Here is a 19,219-nt window from a genome sequence, read left to right as displayed (position 1 = left end):
TTTCCGGAAGAGAGGGATTTGGAGCAAGCACATCTAAGGGGATGTGAATTTGTCCTGCTGCTGACTCGATAGCACAGTTGCCTGGGACAGCATCATGATCCACCATTACTGCTTGTGTCTGCGGCAGCAATCCGTACTAGAGACTGAGTTATGGCAAACACAGTAGGAATTTATAACGCCTATATTAATTCAACCCAGAGTTGAGTTAACAATTCCTTCCCCTAAAATAATAGTTAAAGATAGCAGATTAACTTTATGGGAAATGGTTGATTTGTTACAGAAACACGAAGAATTATCTTGACAACACACATCACAATAACAAAAGAAGGCCCGCTACCTGAGGTCAAGTGCATGCCTTCCTTCAACGGCACCTTTTTTAGGACCATCATGTACTCTTCTTAGAACAGTTATGTTCCCCGAATGTCTCTCTCTTTACATGATTTTTTGTTGTTGCATTCACAGTGCACCTTACTCCAGTGTAAGCCTTGACTCTCTTGGTGGTGTGCTGTGGATAAGGAAATGTACCTCACAAATAGGAGATGTTGGCCTTAAAGAGCTATAGAAGAAGAGACCGAGACACACCACTACTAGTGCCCAGTAGCCCACGTAACTTAAGCAATACGCCACCCATGTATCCTGCTACCACTCGCCTGGACAGCAGTGGCTTCAGTGAGCCAAGAAACTTTGCATACCATGGCAAATGTCTCAAGGAGATGAAACACCGATTTATATTCAGCAACACAGAAGTAAAAGCAAAAGTAAAATGAGTTACACTTTCAATGACTTAAGCAAATGTGTCCAACAATCTCCACCCGATAGCAACCAGATTCACAGAAGATACCAGACACTGGGTCTCTCTCCCATTGACCCTACTAGGAAGGGCAGCGTTATTCAAAATGATGGCTCTCCCACGTTTTTTATACATACTACAAAACGCCCCACTACACATCCCAGCGAAAGAATTCAAAAAGATAGACAGCACACTAAGAAAACTCCTTTGGAACAATGGACATCCACGCATTGCACTGAGCACTCTGTAGCGCTCCATATGGGAGGGAGGAATAGGGCTCCCCCGCATACAGCCCTACTACTGGGCCAGCCAAATGGCAGTGGTCAATGACTTACTGCACTGGGACACCACGTTGCCACACAATAGACTGGGAAGCATCGGAGGACGCGACAGACCTCGAACTGAACTCCTTTACAGAGTAATAGGTAATTCAACCCCACAGTCTATGCATTCACACATTGCCAGAGTTTGGAAAGATACACACAGGTTCCTGGGATGGGAAGGGAAAATCACCCCACTACAACCACTGTGGAACAGGAATCTACCTGAGGTGAATAAGCTTCCGAGGTGGCGCACATGGTTACAACATGATATCAATACAGTGGGCGATATTGTGGAGGGGGGTAGACTGGTATCCTTTGAAACCCTTGAATCCAGATTTCACCTCCCAGGCACAGAACGGTTCCAATATGCGCAGATGCAGCATGCCCTGCAAGCACACCTCCCAGCACTAGAAGACATGGCCGAAAGCACTCGCCTAGAAAGAAACATAGTTGAGGCAAACATCGAGACTAAAGTAACGTCCACCATGTACAATGTAATTACTTCCTTTGCCACCACCGAACCAACCAGCCTAAAAAACAAATGGGAAAGGGATACAGGACCCATACAGCCGGAAGACTGGGTGGGGGTTCTCATGTTCCCTCGGGAGGTGGCCATTTCGGCCAGACTCAGACTTATTCAGCTCAAAATATTACATAGGATCTACTACCCAAGGGTGGCGCTATATCGCTGGGGGAAAACAACCGACCCACTCTGTCCATGGTGCAAGAGGGAGTAGGGAACCTTCTTCCACATACTGTGGGACTGTAACCATATACAACAGTACTGGCAAAAATGTTGCGATGAACTCTCGCAGTTTCTTGGGAGAACAATACACAGAGATCCGAAGCTATTCCTGCTTGGGGTGGAGGAGGAGGGAGACCTGTCTAAATACGAGAAGTTGCTCCTATCGACGACATCAGCAATAATTAAAAGGCACATTGCACAATTGTGGGGCTCGGAAACAACACCGCAGTATGAACAATGGGTGACGGACGTCAACATCTGCATTGCAATGGAACGTAGGGTATATACAGCCAGGGGGTGCCCGAGGAAGGCGGACAAGGTATGGAACAAATGGGAGGAGGCCCAGTGAATGACTGTACCAACATGAAAAATGGACGATAAGGCACAGTGTACAAAAGTAATCCAACCTGGCACATAGCGTGAGATAGAACGGACATTGCAAGACACTTTTCTTCCCTTTCTTTTTTATTTTCTCTTTTATTCTTCTTTCACCTAACCAAGAATTGAGTTATTGGTCATATAGGTGGAATGTTTATATGAAGAATGTATGTTTTATGATGTTAAGATGAAAAACAATAAAATGTGTTATCAAAAAAAAGTTACACTTTCAAGTCATAAATAAATAGAATGTAAAAATAAATAAGTAAAGGAAAAAAAGGGAGCAAGAGAACTATAAACGACTATTCCTGCGGAAACACCCCTTTCCTCAAAATGGACAATTCTGATCTCCATATCGTCCAGCTCAACTTGCACCTTCCCCTAATTATCCATTTATCTTCTTCCACAGTGCTTGAAGTCCTGGCGGCAGTCCTGGTAGGTGGGGGGCGCACCTGGCGGGCCGTTTTTTCTTTTTCTTTTTCCGGGGCAGGGGTCACTGCAGACTGCTAACTCTTGCTACCTGTGGAAACCTCCTATGCTGCAATGCATTCCCCAGCTAGCTGGAAAATCACAGCTGTGGCTGCCGCTGATTTTCATCTGACAGTAGATTTATCTGCAACTCCTGATGAATATCTGTGAATGGGAATGCAGTATATAGTATTGTTTAGTAGGTAATATAGTTTAGATTTTAGTTTAAATAGTTTAGAGTTTACATTTAGTTTATAGTTTAGTTGGTTTACAGTATGCAGTTGGTTTAGGGTTTAATGTTTAAAGTTTATATATTTTGAAACTAAGTTAAAAGTTAAATGAGACAAATATTTCACAGTTTCCGTGCACTCACTTAACCACCACCATCTTCTGCTGTTGCAGCATGCCTGAGTTTCACAGCATCACTTACTTACATGCCCAGGCTCACATGCAAGTTTGGTTCACATCCCAACGCATCCTCCCAGCGATGAAGGGCCACTTTTCACCTCCATCTTAGTAAATATCATCTCAAGTAGGGCCTTTCTTTCCTGGAGAGGCTATGCCCTTCCACCCCCTCGAGCATTCTGGGCATGTAACATCCCACGTAGCATATGAAGTATGTATGGCCCACTTCCATCAAACATTTTTCCCCTACAGGCCGATTTAACCAAATGGCAGCCTGTCGGGGAACAATGCATGCACTTACTGCGCATAAAGGATATGGTTCTAATTCGGGGCACAAACCGTGGTGCAGACGGTGAGGTAAGTAAGGGATTTGGGGAGGGGTGTGTGTGTGTCTGTGTGTGTGCGCGTGTATGTGTGTGTGGGTGCTTGTGTGTGTGTGGGTCGCATGTCTGTCTGCAAATGTTTTTTAAGTGGGGAACGGGAGGGCGTACATCACAACACATGACGGTGTGTTAGGGGAAGATGACAGAGGAAACAGGGTTCCCACTCTAGGTAAAGCCAATGAAGCAGGCGCTCTTCTGCTTCTTCCTGCACCATCAGAGTTCAAGTCTGCACGTTTCCTTATGTCGGGCGGATTGCAGGCCACTGGAGATGCTAGGTTTCTCAATGAGGTAACTTGCAGACTTCAGGGTGACAGCCTTGTAGATGATGCAACAGGAGTTGAAGATAAGGGCTTGCAGCTGGAGCCAGTCCAGCTTAATGAGGGTCGAGGTGATTTGGTCGAATTTACAGAGTCCTTTGAGTTTTGCTGCAGCATGCACGGCACATCTCAGGGGAGCCAGGGAAGTTGTCAGGAGGCCTTCTCAACGGGCATTGCTACCATCCAGTTGGGAGAGGACCAAGGCTTGGGCAGTGGATCTGAAGTTGTTTTCTGGGATGAAGGGCTTGATTTCCCGCAGGAGAGAACGTTGTTACCAATCTGTTTGTATCTACCTTACTGTTTTTTTTTAAAAAGAGAGATGTGGAGAATGGGGGCATTTTTCCAGCACATTTATAGTGCTTTTGCTTCTCAGAGGAGTGTTGATTCTTCCAACCTATCCCAAGCTTCCACGGTGGGGCCACAACCCTGTGCAAAAGCAGAGTGGCCGCTGACATTGGTTACTGTCTAGTGTGTGAAAAGACTTTTCTCCCATGCTGGCATTGAACAAAAAGATGTACCTGGGTATATGATGGTGTCGCTGGCAGAAGATGGTGGCGAGACCTGACCTAGTTATTAAATGATTGCAGTACCTGACAACACAGAAAACATTCTTGCTACCCAAAAGACTGAACTTGGCTCTGTCATTGTTTGATTCTTAGCTTTTTATTTCCTTTACAATGAAGAAGTAATTCCCTGCATAGTTGGGAAACTGTTGGGTCATGGAACCAGCTGATGAATTTCTGTCCTCCCTTTACAAAATATTTAATTTAGCTTAAATCAATAAAACCTTCACAGTAAAAAGTGAATTGATCCATGCCATTCTTGAACAGTGCTCGAGGAACATTGTGGCAAGAAGTAGAATTAAAAGTGAAATGTTTGTTTTTGTTGTGGATGTTCATTCAGTTTTATTTCTTTCAGGAACCGTGATGTTCCAGGTGCTCACAGTGGAAAGATTTGCTCCCTTAAAGCTCGAGTAAGTTGTCTGCTTAAAGGAAACCTTGATTATCTAGTAGGTACGTTTATATTTCGAGTTTAATACTCTCACGGGTATCATTATATATCCATTACGTGCAATATTTGCACTGGCTTTTAGAGTGCAAAATCAATCCAAAGGTCTTGCACTGATGAAGCTGTACACTGCCTGGACTGAGTCTGCGGTGAACAAATGCCTGTGATCAGTCAGCGGGTGAAGCAAAAGAAGTCTAATGACAATAGTATACCCATCAATGAGGCCTGAATTTTGCTAGTTTGTGACACTTTATATGTTCAGCAAATAGGAGCTGACTGTGGTAAGAGACCGCCAAGTGAACGGTGTGCATAGGGGCACGGAAGTATGGAAAGAACGCCTTGGGTAAGGGGTTCTTGGCAAATGTGTTCAGATATGTTATTAACATACATACATTACACTGTTGATTAGTCCCTCGAGGGTAGGATCAAAGTGTTTGGGGCATACTGCATGTCTTGAAGGCCAAAATCGAGGGATAGAGCGTAGGGACACAAAGAACACAGAGCCCATCTTGGATAGCAAACTTGTGGGGCAAGCATAGTGTCAAAACCCCAAAGTGGAACCACAATTTGAGGATTGTTTTAAATCTCAGATTGCATGTCGAAAATAGGTATTACAAGATCTATTACTATTTTTATGACATGACAGGGAGATGTGAGACTAATAGATTAAAAAGGAAACTGGGTTAATAAATAAAAAAAACAGATAACAAAATGTGTGCAAAGCAAATAGAATAGGGAGGTTATGAGGGAGAATAATAAATAATAAAGCAAAACACTTTCATGACTAAAGTGTGCCCTATCAATGGCATATCAATACAGTGCCCTCCAAGCATAAAAAGGTAGCAAAACATGACAGTATGGTTCCAAACAGTGAGGTCTGGGAGAGAGAAGATGTAAATAATTAAAAGGATTTCTAATAGTTTCTAAAAGTTAGCTGCTTAAACCAGTGAGTATAATGTGTTGGCTGGGGTGCAGAGGTGAATGCATCCCTGTGATTGGGTGTTGGGACTTTTACCCTAGCTACGTTTCCCATTGTAAGAAAGCATAGATGTAACCTGCAACATGACCTAGAACTACCAGGTAGTAAAACTCTTTTCTGTACCTGTCGCAAATTAACACATAACTGTTGGGGTGCAGAAAAGATTATGTGCACCTCCTTTACCTTGGCTGGGCAAGCTTGGACAATAGCCTTAAACCATGTGTTCTTTGAAATAACTTTTTTAACCACTCATGTCCTTTATATGCTCCTCGATTGTGAAGATACCCCCAGTAGTTGATCATTAATGCCACGTGAGCCTGGGACCTGAAAAAACGAAACCCCTGCAGTCCCTAAACATAACCAGAGCCACGTGTGCGACAATTTCAGTCAGAATAAACTGAAGATCACAGACCACAAGATAACCGAGTTATTGACAGTTCTCACTGAAGAACAATGCAACGCAACTGTGAAGTACCATCATCACCTACATAGCTGCCGTAAAAAATGAACTCTGCTTTAGCACAGCATGACAGAATCGCATAAAGGGGCTGTTGGAAATCTAATGGCAAGAACGCATGCATTATAAAGCTATGGATTAGCCAGGAATCCTGACTGTGTACCTTGCACATAGCCTCCATGTTAATTGCTGAGCCAGTCCGCTATTGCCTACTCCACAAAAGCTGCATCCCAAAATATCTGTGCATCACGGTTGAGCGCAGGGTAATCCAGCATTCCCAAGCGCACCCGCCAATCCTGTATGGACTGTACTGAGCCCCAGTAACATGTGCCTAATGAGTTCACGACAGGGGCACATGGACACTACATTGTGGGCGGTGAACCCGGGTGTGCATGTACAAGGGCACGGCTATCAACATTAATCATTTTCTATCATAATTTGTTCTGAACAAGGCCCCAGAGAAGGTACGCAAACTTTGCTGGCTCAACTGCTGACCAGCAGACTAAATGCATATCTATTTTCTGGTGCTCGGACAGCACAGTATTTTTCTAAAAGTACTAACACATCCCAAGCTAATCCCTTTTAGGTCCAGATCCTTCAAGAACTTGCATGGTTTTTGTAACAGGAGGAGCAGACTCATGGTCCTAAAGTGTTGAGGGGATAAAACTGCAGAAAACATGCAGACATTTATTCAAAAATATCTTTGGGTAAAAACAACCCACCTCCAATCCTCTGCCATCATGTAGTAAGTAACCTGTAGGGAGTAATGTATAGTGTACCTATATGCTGTCCCATAAAGTAGTCGCAAGGCTATTTTGGAAACCATAGCTGTGATCTCACAATATTTCAGGGTCCCTCTCAGTTCTTTCCGCTACCTTCTCCTCCTTTTGGCCACTTCTATTTGAAAGCTAATTTGAAGATCCAGCTAAGGTTTCAAGATCCTGAGGGTTTAAAACATCACAGGAATGGAATGTAGGCTGCTGTGCCTGCTTATTTGTGGTAAAGAGGAAGTAAGGATGTATATGTGCCATCATCAAATAATGAGTTTGGGGTTCATCTTGCTGTAAAAGAAGGGGGAATGGATTGTCATCAATTTGAAGAATACATATTTTCATATGCATATCTGGAAACGCAATGAGTTCCTGAAATGTGCCCTCATCCAGATGGACAATGTCACTGCATTGTTCTTCTGTGTGTACTAGCAAAGATGGTCACTGCCATTGAGTCTGTGGGCATAAGTTCATCAGCAGCATATAAATGCAGTTCTCCTGGCAGGTTCCCAGAAAACCAAGGTATACAACTTGATAAATGTTGACTTTCTGACAACACTAATGAGAGTTCTGGAACTCAGAAGTATTGCACCTGTTGGAGGATTTGGGCAACCATGTTGTTGCCTGGAGGAGGATCAACCCACTAGCTCATTTGGAGATTACTTCAACTTTTATGCTGACTTACCTAGATAGCCGTACATGTTCGCTGATTCCTATAGAGTTGCATGATTCACCTTACTTGCCAAGTCTTCTCCGATTTTAGAGTTCTATATTAGGAAAACTGCCAGTACCAATAGGACAATGGGGTTCCCCTCCCTTATCTCCAGGCCTATTTAACACTATTCAGGGATGGAATGGATATTCTCCAATGGGCTACACATTGTTTTGCAGGAGCATTCCAGAAAAGCTAGAAGCTCACTTTCTGCCTTAGGACTTTTCCATGAAATGGTAATCCTTCTAAGTGCTTACTTGATGGCCTTCTCTCTTTACACACCTGATTGGCCCCAGGACTGGTAATCGGCTGGAGTTTCACAGCTCGTATATGTTGGCCAGTGGTGCCTAAAACAATTGTGTAAACTGGTTACGCATCCATTTGCTCTCACCGCCTATGCACATTGCATTGGTCTTCTCTACTCCATCACTGGTTCTGGTCAGGCATTTGCTGATTCTGCAAAACACTGCCTCATCCAGCTGCTTGCTTATATGCCTGCCTTTTCTTAGCACTTGGAGGTCTCTGTGTATTCGACTCGTCCGCCTAACTCCAGCCTCCCTTCTGTGAGAAAGTACTCCCTCATAATGTCATATGCTTTTCTTTCTGGCCCTACTGCTGTGTCTCTGCTCAGCTGACGGTGACAGGGTGGACTTCTTTACATGTCCAAGGAATACTTACAGTCCTCTGTGTTATGGCATTGTGTAAGGAATCACTTGGTTCCTCGCGGCGGTCACGCGCGCTCTCTGTCCATGTTTGGAGCGAGAGCCGCGTGACCACTGCGACGGTTGGAGTTTTGAAAAGAGTAAGAGTCAGTGCTGTGAATGGCTCTGGGGAGCTCCCCTTAAATAAAGGACTTGAACCAAAGATCGTTGGGTTGTCAACTTCCTTCAATTGGCGACGAGGATCAGGCGAAGAGGAGCTCGTTACGGAGCCTCAGTGGGACGTCCCGGCCTGCCCGCGATTTAATGGGCGGGTACATACTGAGGACAAGGCGAGTCGCGTAGTGTGAGCGGCGGCAGAGGGACTGTCTCCGCGGCGGCCTGAAGGCGTGGCGCTGCAGGGAGACGGCGTTGGGGATCCACGCATCGACGTAAGGAGAGGTGTGGGGCCGCATAGGGACTGTCTCCACGGCGGCCTGGAGGCGTGGCGCTGCAGGGAGGCGGTCTCGGCGGCTCTGCAGAGGGACGTTCCCTCCGCCTCTGAACGGCGGTGAGCCTGCACAGCTGATCCTGGTTGATGCCGCCCACCCTGATTCCTATCCGACTGAAAGAGGTGAGGAGCAGGGGGTGGGAGGGACGAAGCACAACCACGGAGGGAAGCTTTCTGAGGAGATGAGTGAATAGAAATATTGGAACAGAGAGCTGGACTGCATGAAGTAGTCATCTTTGACACAAACTGGAAGTTGATGAGGTACAATAGAAGATTTAAGTAAAATTCTTGCCAAGACTAAAGGAAGTTTCGATAAGAGGAACATTGGGGGGAACATTGACAGTGCATAGGTGCCATTGGAGCAGTTTGATGTGACTATAACACCAGCATAACAATCAAAGATGGCTGCAGCGAGCATGTCACCACCGCCACCGTTTCTGGCAGAACCTGGTGCTCCACCAATAATGTGGGATAGGTGGAAGAAGTTATTTGATACTTACCTCATTGCTATAGGAGGGGATAAATTCGCGTCAGCAAGAAAAGAAGCGATTTTACTACACAATTTAGGAACCTGAAGGCAGGAGTGTGTATGATGGTTTGTCTGATCCTCCCCAGCAGGGTCAAGGGGAGGTGGATCAATATTCCATGGCGGAAAGGAAGTTGGAAGCTCACTTTGAGGCCAAGAAAAATATAACCTTTGAGAGACACAAGTTCTTCCAAAGGATACAAGATCCGCAGGAACCAGTGGAAAACTTTATTGCAGCTTTGAGGTCCCTTAGCCATACATGCGAGTTTGGACTACTCACAGATTCTCTAATAAGGGACCAATTGGTACGTTGCACAAATAATGTAAAGATAAAAGAGAGGCTATTGTCCAAGGATGCATCACTAGAGGTAGCCATAGACACGGCAAGAAGCATGGAACAGACTCATAAGTATATGACTACTATGAAGGGAGAAAAATCGGAAGGAGAAGTAGCCGCGGTGAGAGGATTCCGCAAGGGGGTCCCGAACAAGGAAATAAGGTGCTACAAGTGTGGGAGTAACCGCCACATCTCAACAAGCATGTTCTGTCCAGCCAGGAACATCTCCTGCTTAAAATGCAAGAAAAAGGGTCATTTTGCGAGAGTTTGCCGTGAATCTGGAGTAGTGCAAAACATTGAGGCAGGAGGAAGAATGCCGGAACAAGAAGATCATCATGCAATGGGCATGAGCAGCCAGGCAAAGCATGTACTGGAAGTATCGGAAGTATCTAACAAAGGTGGAGCACCAACAGATGTGTTCATGATCAATGGGAGAGTAGTAACAATGAAGGTAGACAGTTGTTCACCGTGGACTTTGATGTCGAAGGCAACATTTTTGAGTTGCGTGCAGGGAGACGTAAGGCAGTTGAAGGAACACAATATTGAACCCTATGCATATGGGAATGTGAGAATTGAAGTTGTAGGGATGTTCCAGGCTTCCATAAAGTACAAAGGGAGAAGCTGTGAATCTGAGATTTACGTCACTCAAGAGGGCTCATCACTCCTGGGATGGGGTGAAAAATGGAAGTTGGGAATCAGAATTCAAGCAAATGCGGAAAGGCCTATTGACGTGGCTGAGTTGAAGGATAAGTGGGAGAAAGAATATCCCGAAGTATTTCAAGATGAATTGGGAGTGTTAAAGGGATTTGAGCACCAAATTCGACTAAAGGCAGGAGCCAGTCCAAAAGTGCACAAGGTGAGGCCCGTACCTCGTGAATTAAATGAAAAGCTAAAAGTGGAAGTGGAGTCCCTACTTCAAAGAGGAATAATTGAAAGAAGTGAGAGCTCTGAATGGCTGTCGCCAGTGGTAGTGGCAGCAAAGGCAAATGGAGACATCAGACTATGTGTAGACCTGCGGGACCTGAACAGGAATATTTTAATAGATAGACATCCCCTGCCGATAATTGGTGACAAGTTATCTGTGTTGAACAATGCCAAGGTATTTTCAGTCATCGATCTTTCTCAGGCATACCATCAAGTTCCACTGAAGGAAGATTGTCAACATTTAACTGCATTCATCACTGTGTTTGGAACTTTTAAGTACTGCAGGATGCCGTTTGGACTCGCTTCAGCGGCAGCCGTATTCCAAAGGGTGATCTGTGTTGAGCGGACTAAAGAACATTATCGTGTTCCAAGATGATGTGCTAATATATGCGAGTTCCCCGGAAGAACATGATGAAGTGTTGAGACAGGTGCTAAAGAGATTGGGGGAGGCTGGGTTAACGGTAAAAAGGAGCAAGTGTAAGATTGCAGTGCACAAGGTAGAATATCTGGGACACGAGATAGATGAAAAAGGGGTAAGGCCCAAGAGAAATTTGGTGGAGGCAGTGAAGGTGGCGCCGGTTCCAGAGAATAAAGAACAAGTTAAGTCGTTTTTAGGATTGGCTGAATATTATCACAAGTTTGTGAAAGATTTTGCCAAAGTGTCCATTCCTATTAGAATGTTGCTCAAGAAGGGTGCAAAATTTGAATGGACAGCAGAATGTGAGGAGGCTTTTGAGTGTATCAAACAAGCAGTGTGTGAAGCACCGTCCATAGGTAGATTCGATCCCAGGGATAAGATTGTTTTGGTAGTAGATGCGAGCATGCTTGGGCTGGGAGCAACATTGGTGCAGTATGACAAAGATAACACAGAGAGAGTTATTGCGTTTGCGTCTAGGACGCTGAGAGGTGCAGAGTGCAAATATTCCGTTATAGAGAGAGAAACCTTGGCCATGTTTTGGGCAGTAAACCACTTCAGGTACTTTTTATGGGGAAGAAGATTTGTAGTCAGGTCCGACCACAAGCCCATGGTTCAACTTTTCGAAATTGGAAGATGGGCTTTGGGTTCCCCAAGAATTAGTAGGTGGGGTTTGGGACTCCAAAATTATAACTTTGAGGTAAGTTATTTGCCAGGAAAGAAAAATGTGGTGGCAGATTGCCTGTCAAGACTACCAGTGAATGCTAATATTGTAGAGGGTGGAGAGATAGAGGAAGAATCTGTAGTGGCAGAAATACAGGGTGCCATTAGTAAAGAAGAGTGGACACGAGAAGAAAGCACAGATGAGGATCTAAAACTAGTAAAGGTATGGACCGTGAGAGGGTGGCCGCCAAAGGAGAATGGACAGTAAGTTCAATACATGGTGGGAGGTAAGAGATGAAATAAATTTGTGTGAAGACAGATTAAGAAGAGGAAAGTGCATTATTCCTCCAAAATCTCTCAGGTCGGTGTTGGTTATGCTGGCTCATCAGGGACATCCTGGAGAAGCTGCCATGAAAAGGAAGTTGAGGCAAAATTATTGGTGGCCGGGAATTGATAGGAGTGCCGAAAGGTGTGTCAAGGAATGCATGATTTGCCAAACTAGTGATAAGTGCATAGTGGTAAGAGAAGCCCCACTAATACATAATGTAATACCAGACCAACCTTGGAGTAAGTTGGCGGTGGACATTATGGGTCCAGTAGCAGGTCTGGGAGAAGGTTTGAAGTTTTTATTTGTTCTAGTTGACTTTCATTCCAAATGGTTTGAATGGGAAGCGGTGAAAGAGGTCACGGCTAACGAGTTGATTAATTTCTTGGAGAGAGTTTTCCTTAAAGAAGGAGTACCGGTTGAAATTGTGTCTGACAATGGGGTACAATTTGTATCTGTGGCCATGAAAACATTTCTGGCAAGCTATAGCATAAAACACACGAGGACTGCATTGTATAATCCCAAGGCGAATGGCCTTGTTGAAAGAGTCAACAGGTACATAAAAGGGGGTCTGCAGATGGCCATGAAATCGGGACAACCATGGAGGGAGATGTTAAAGATGTTAACGTGGAATTATGTCACTACGCCACACTCTGTAACTGGTGTATCTCCATTCGTATCCATGAAAGGTAGGGAACCTGGAACAAGACTTTGTCCAGGATGGCTTGGAATGGCCAAAGTGGTAAATGTTGATCGGGATCGCATTATGAAACTTATCACGTTGAGTCAAGAAAGGAATAAGAAACTGTTTGATGACAGGATGAGGGTGAAGGAACAGGAATGGAAGATTGGAGAGATGGTGTATGTTAAAAATCCCAGACTGGTAAACAAATGTGTGGAGAGTAAGTTCCTGGGACCAAAGAAGATATGTGCTGTAAAGAGTAATGTTGTCATTCTGGAAGGAGGAGAAGTTTGGTCTAAAGGTAGATTGGCAAGCGTGGGTGATGTGAATGTGAGCAAGGTGGGTGAGCAAGTGAAAGAAAGAATTGTCAGTGTGGATAATAATAAGACAGAAAAGAAAGGGAAAGGAGGAGGAGTGGTAGATGGGGGGAAAAATAGACGATGGAGGAGAAATGGATACAGGCACAAGACCAAATGCAAAACCTAATGAAGAATGTTCACATAGGTCTAGATCAAAGCCGGTGTGGATGAGAGATTATGAAACTTGAAGTATTCGTAAACCTAAGACAATTAGACATCTCGTGTCAAATTTCTTTAATGTGAGAATATTGAAATTTTTAATTCTTTTGATGTGAGAAATTTTCTCCTATATTACGAGGTTATATACATTAGTTAGAGTATCTTTTAATGTTCTCTATAAATGATGTTTTTTACTTGTTCTGTTATGGGGAAAAGATGTGTAAGGAATCACTTGGTTCCTCGCGGCGGTCACGCGTGCTCTCTGTCCATGTTTGGAATGAGAGCCGCGTGACCACTGCGACGGTTGGAGTTTTGAAAAGAGTAAAAGTCAGTGCTGTGAATGGCTCTGGGGAGCTCCCCTTAAATAAAGGACTTCAACCAAAGATCGTTGGGTTGTCAACTTCCTTCACATTGCTTGATTCTGGTGGAAGGGCGGACTATGGGAATACCAGTGCAATAGACTCCACGATGGGAAAGGTAACTGACTCAACTTAATATGTTTATAGAACATTGTTTGAGTGACGCTTGAACCCTTTGACTGCCGCCTCACTCGCTCAGCCACCACAATACCCATAGACTTCTGGGACTATGTCCTAAAGGCAGGAAAAGGATTAAGCAATTATGTGTAGTATGGTTGAACATGAATAATTTCAAACCTAATTTGTTTTTTCCCCCTCAGGCTGTTCTGATTGATATGGAAGAGGGAGTTGTTAATGAGATTCTTCAGGGACCCATGAGAGACTTATTTGACAGCAAACAGCTAATAACCGATGTGTCTGGATCGGGAAACAACTGGTAAGAACAGATTGCTAATGAGACTATTTTTTGTAAGCTTGAAAATGCATTTATAATTTGAGATGTACAAGTGTATTGCTCATGCTCCTACGTCTCACCCCCATTTCCACTATAATTATGGGTCTCTTGTCTCATTGGGACGAGACTAGCTTATTTTGCACAGCAAAACAATGCTCTTCAAAAAAAGCTCTGTCCACCGACAATGCCCGCCAGTCCCTTTTTCCACATGCGAGGGGCTTGTACAACAGCAGCACTCTGCGCCCTTTTCCTATTTCCTCACAATTGTTTATCGGGCACTGTAAAGAACTCGTGGTGACAACAGTAAAGACAGACACAAGTCCAAGGGTGCTTATTGAACTATAAATGCAGGCTGGAAAAACACCCCTAAATCTAAGATGGGAGCAAGCGTTGACCATGAAATGAAAAATAATCCAGTCCCAGTGGTGGTGTGTCAAAATAAAAGGGCCTATACTAAGAAAAACCTATTGCCAATTCCTTACAACTAATTACAGAAAGAGTGTGGGATAGGGTATCAAAAATAAAGAAAAAAAGTGTTCACAAATAATAAGTCAGGATGTGATTGCCTAAAGGTCTCCCTTTCCCATGTTTTTAGCACTGGACAAGGTGGGACTTTGGAGCACAGCACACGCTCGAGCCTTCCCAGCACGACGAGCTAACAGTTCTGTATCAACTATCAGGTTCTTCGATGGTTAAGTCTCTTTATAATGTAGATTCTCTTGCCTTCGGGGCCGGATACTCTCAACAAACAAACACAAAGTTCTGTTCTACAAACACTTTGGGTGATGGCTTCAACTCTGGGTCCCCCTCTTCTGTGCGCTGACCCTTCAGACGTTTTCAACAAATTAGCAAGAAAGTTCCTTTTTCAGCGAACTTTGGGTGGTAACTTTCCACCCCTGGATTTCCCTCGGTCGGGCCTGGACCCCAAAAGAGAAGGAAGACACTTCCCTTTCCCTTGTCTTGCAATGTTCATGCTTTCATAAATCTAAATGTCTTTTTAAACAGGTTTTCTGCCTTTGCCCCTGGTTGTCTGCTTCCCTCTGCCAGATACACTCTCGCCGACTTTTATAGCACACCATTCATGTACTTATTTTCAACATGCAGGATTCACTTCCCTTATCTTTCACAGTTCTCTTTCACTCAAAGGCTTTCAACGGTACAGAGGATTTTACGAGACCCCTATATGACCACTTTGACCGTTCTTCGCCTCTTCCCAAGTACTTCTGGTTACAGTAGTCTTTTTACAGTTGGGTAATCGCCCAGAGTTTCCTGCATGAACACCCACGTGGAGCAGGACTTCTCTGTATCTGGTTCCCCCCCCTCTTTCTCAATAGTATCCTTTTGCTTTTCAAAGTTCTATTCATCCAGCTGTGATGACCTGCTTGGCTTTCTGATGTCTTGGAGTCAAGGTTTGTACCACTGAGACCAACGTCTATCCCCGGCTTGGTAATCAGCAGAGAATGGTCTCACGTACCGGGCACATCTCTTGCAATACACGTTGGCTATTGTTCACGGAATTATCATTCGTTCTCTCTGCGGAGGTTTCACAGGCCTTTGTCGGAAAGGGCAAGGTCGACTCGTTCCTTGTCTCCCTCTCAGTCTTTGCCGTCTTTCTCCTCCTCTTCAACTGTTGTGTTGAGTTAGCTCTCACGTTCTTCGGTCGTCTTTGCTCATCCTGTGCTCTTGTGCTCGCCCTTTTATACCTGTGGGGAAAGGAAAGGGCTGTCAGGTGTATGTGTGTGATTTTGGTCAGTTGCCTGACTTAGCCTGACCTTTAGGTTGGGACATGTCAGGTAAACAGTTTTAACATGAGTCCGTTGTCTTTCGTGTTGTGCAAAGGTGTTATATGAAATTGTAGTGTTTGGACCAGGGGGTTTGATAAACTTAGAAGGGTGAAACTGATAGTATTTGTGAGACAGACAGGAATGACCAGGTTTACTGTCTTGAAATAAACAAGGGGGATTGTGGGGGAGGTAGTGTTTTGTCCTAGTAGACTGGGTGTTTGCAAAATAATAACCAGAAAGTTTGTGGAGACGAAAGATGGTATTTGAGTGGAAAGCAGGAAAACAAGGATTCTGTGAGTTGTGGGTTTTAAGTGCAACAGGGTTTGGGCTCATAGGGTATTTATCAGATACAGAGGGTTTGTTGGATTGGAATAAGGGAGGTATTTTGCATGAAAGGGGGGTAGAGTTGGTGCAACATATAAAAGCTTGAGGAAGCACGTCTTCCTCGTCCCTTTCTTCAGTATAATACCGCATCTCACCGTGGATATTTTTCCAAGCATAACCCCGGGCTCCCTTACCCAAGTGATCCTCCCTCACCCATCCACCTCCAGGTTTGGGATCTGTGAGCGCCAGCCCGTCCCTGGCCTCCTGAATAAGGAATTCCCGAAGTCTACTTGGGAGAAAACACTCAGGTTTCTCACAGCACCCACCATCCCTTCCCATGGTTCATGTCCGCAATAAAGAGTTCTCAGAGTGCGGATCATGTGCATGGCACTGCACTGTACAATACTTGTGTTCCCTTTGCTTGGAGTGTTTGGTCCAGACCACTGTTGGGAAGCATGCATGACCAGCGACTTGAAGTCACCAAAAGTATAGGCTGAAGCACTGGGAGGAGACTTTTCATGTGGTCCCTCCTCAACACATGAAGATCTTATTGGAGTCCTGGGACAAGGTTAGAGAACATTCTTTCAAAGCACCCTGGCATGAAGACTCTTTTGGGGAGTCTCCCCATCTGGGTGTAGTCATTGAGCTCTTCCAGTGGCACATAACTGCTCCATCGAGGGAAACCTCAAGGCCGAAACACGTGCCAGTGTCCCTGCGCCTCACAGTTCTCTGTCCATACCAATTACCGCCATGGTATGAAGGGTATGACACCTTAGTTGAGCGGGACAGGACTCCAGAAAACCCACACTTCTTCTACTGCATCACATTCTACGGAACACAAAATGGCGACTTGTCAAAAACAACACCCTTCCCCACTGAGATAAAAGGCAGAGCACAAAAGCACACTCCGAGCAGGCCCGAATGCATGAGGAGACAGCTATTCCAAGACAGCAGTCTAAGACGGCAGTTTAAATGGAGGAGAAAGGTGACGACACCTGAAAGGACGTCAAAGAGGGAGTTGCCCTTGCCCTTTTCAAGCCAGACCCACAAAGCCTCAGACAAAAGAGACATAGGACTGAGAATCGCAGCTGGTGAATGGTGTGACGGATGTCAACGTTACATCAAACCCTCCCGCACTGATAGCCAGGGTGGGGAGACGTGGTTGCCATTATGGTACCGTCCTTGACTCCAGCGGCAAAAGAAACACCAACGAGTTCAGCACAGCTGGTGAGTGGGATGGACCTGATAGTGGGCCAGATTGTGTTAGACTCAAGGTTGCGGTTGGAACATTAAAAAGATCAAGAGACAGAGGTACTTTGTGAGCAAACTTGGTACCAGAAATAGGGTGGTCCAGCACCACGTGGGCGCTTGTTCCGAGGTCAATAACTGGTATCACTATCCTGAACAAAGAGACTGTATTGAATTAAAAGGGTAAAGAAAATACCAGGTCCAAGAGGCCACAGGGAAGGCCGACGTGAGGTGTCAAGGTGGTCATACACCTGTCAAACAAAGCCCTTTGTACAATGATTGTAGGTTTATGAACCCAAATGGGGGAATTGTGAGGCAGGCATTTGCACCCGGGGTAGGGGAACGCTGTGCCAACTGGTTATTGTGATTAAACACGCCCTTGCCACAGGCTAACAAAGTGACCCAGCGAGACATGATCACCCTTCGGAAGTCTTTGTTTAAGGTTGGCAAGTGATGTGGAAGGTCTGAGCCCGGATGAGGGGGACCTAACTAAAAGGTGGTTGTTTCAAAAGACATTGAGACTTTTGAATATTACAAATAAGGAACTTGAGTGAAAGACGATAGTGGACCCGATTGAGGCACCTCAAGAGAAAAGTGTGGCGAAGCTAAGTGAACAACATTGTGACGACAAGTCTGAGTGAGGGATGTCCCCAGTATATGGCTGGTCTGAGACCGATTGAGGGTGGCTAACCACTAAGAGGAGGATCAGAGCTAGGCTGAGGGGGATCCAAGGCTGAAGAATAATCACCCTATGTGAATGTTATCAGAAGGAACTGTGTGTTTTGTTGTTTTGGTATATCGGGCCCTCTGAAGCAAGAGACTTTGCATGAGAAGAGACTTGAACGCAGAAGGCCCTGATATAGAGAAAAGGAACTGTAAGCTTGTGCAGGAGAAACCCAGGAGTGCGCTGTGCCCAAGAGTCCCGCCTTGTCTCGTGCTAAAAAACATGGGGAAGGAAGACCGTAACATCCTGACTATCATTTTGTGAACACTTCTTTCTTTTCTTGTGAACATCATCCCACACTCTTTTGTAGCATAGCGGTAAGGATTGGCAATAGGTTTTCTTATTATAGGTCCTTTATATTTTGACTGCATTCCACTAGGACTGTATTATTATTATTTGCTCATCGTAGCTTGCTCCCATCTTAGATTGAGGTTCAGATTAGGCGTTTATCCGACCCATTTTTCAGTTTAACAAACACCCTTGAATTGTGATCACTTGTGTCTGTCTTGCTTTGATTCCATGCCTTTCTTAGACTGATTACTTACCTGTGGAGTTCTCTTTAGAACACCCAAGGGTAAATATTTATAGTAGTTGCATGACAATACTTAACTCGAGGCTTCATTGCTTAGTGTGTATATTTAAGGCCTAAGGAATCATTGTATATTTGTGTACTTCTTTGTCCAACTTGAATTATTTGAGTGCTCTCTGTGGGTGTGTCATTGTGGCCCTAGACTACACTCACACCCCTCCTGAGTCTAAGCCTTGCTAGTCTGCTACCTACCTTGATTGTGTTTGGCTAGATTTCAACATCTCCCTGTTCACCATAATAGGTTGGCCTCCCAATCCACCCCCATGGTTAATTTTGGAAATTCCTCTTAACAGTTCTTAAAACTAGTTAATAAACTGTAGGTTTAAACATCAACTTCCCCTAATACACTCCCTCTATATCTCACTAGACACTTTCTTTCATGCTCTACGTTCATATGTATTTCTAAATAACCTTCGGGTCTGGCTCTTTGTTTTGATGGTGACAAACTGATTGGTTTCACTGA

General features: G+C 44.7%; 1 protein-coding gene across 2 annotated transcripts in view; it reads left to right on the top strand.

Annotated features, from left to right (window-relative positions):
• The window catches only part of TUBE1 (tubulin epsilon 1), a 317,390-nt gene that overhangs the window by 139,123 nt on the left and 159,048 nt on the right, over positions 1 to 19,219 (top strand). For both annotated transcript variants that reach the window (XM_069607852.1, XM_069607853.1), the window contains 2 exons: positions 4,728 to 4,782; positions 13,954 to 14,069. In XM_069607852.1, the coding sequence (XP_069463953.1) occupies positions 4,728 to 4,782; positions 13,954 to 14,069 (171 nt within the window). The remainder of the gene's footprint in view (positions 1 to 4,727; positions 4,783 to 13,953; positions 14,070 to 19,219) is intronic.

Source organism: Ambystoma mexicanum, chromosome 4q, assembly GCF_040938575.1.
Source record: "Ambystoma mexicanum isolate Mex_15411 chromosome 4q, UKY_AmexF1_1, whole genome shotgun sequence".
Lineage (NCBI taxonomy): Eukaryota > Metazoa > Chordata > Amphibia > Caudata > Ambystomatidae > Ambystoma > Ambystoma mexicanum.
Note: the sequence above shows the minus strand (reverse complement) of the source record. Positions and strands in the feature narration are given on the sequence as shown.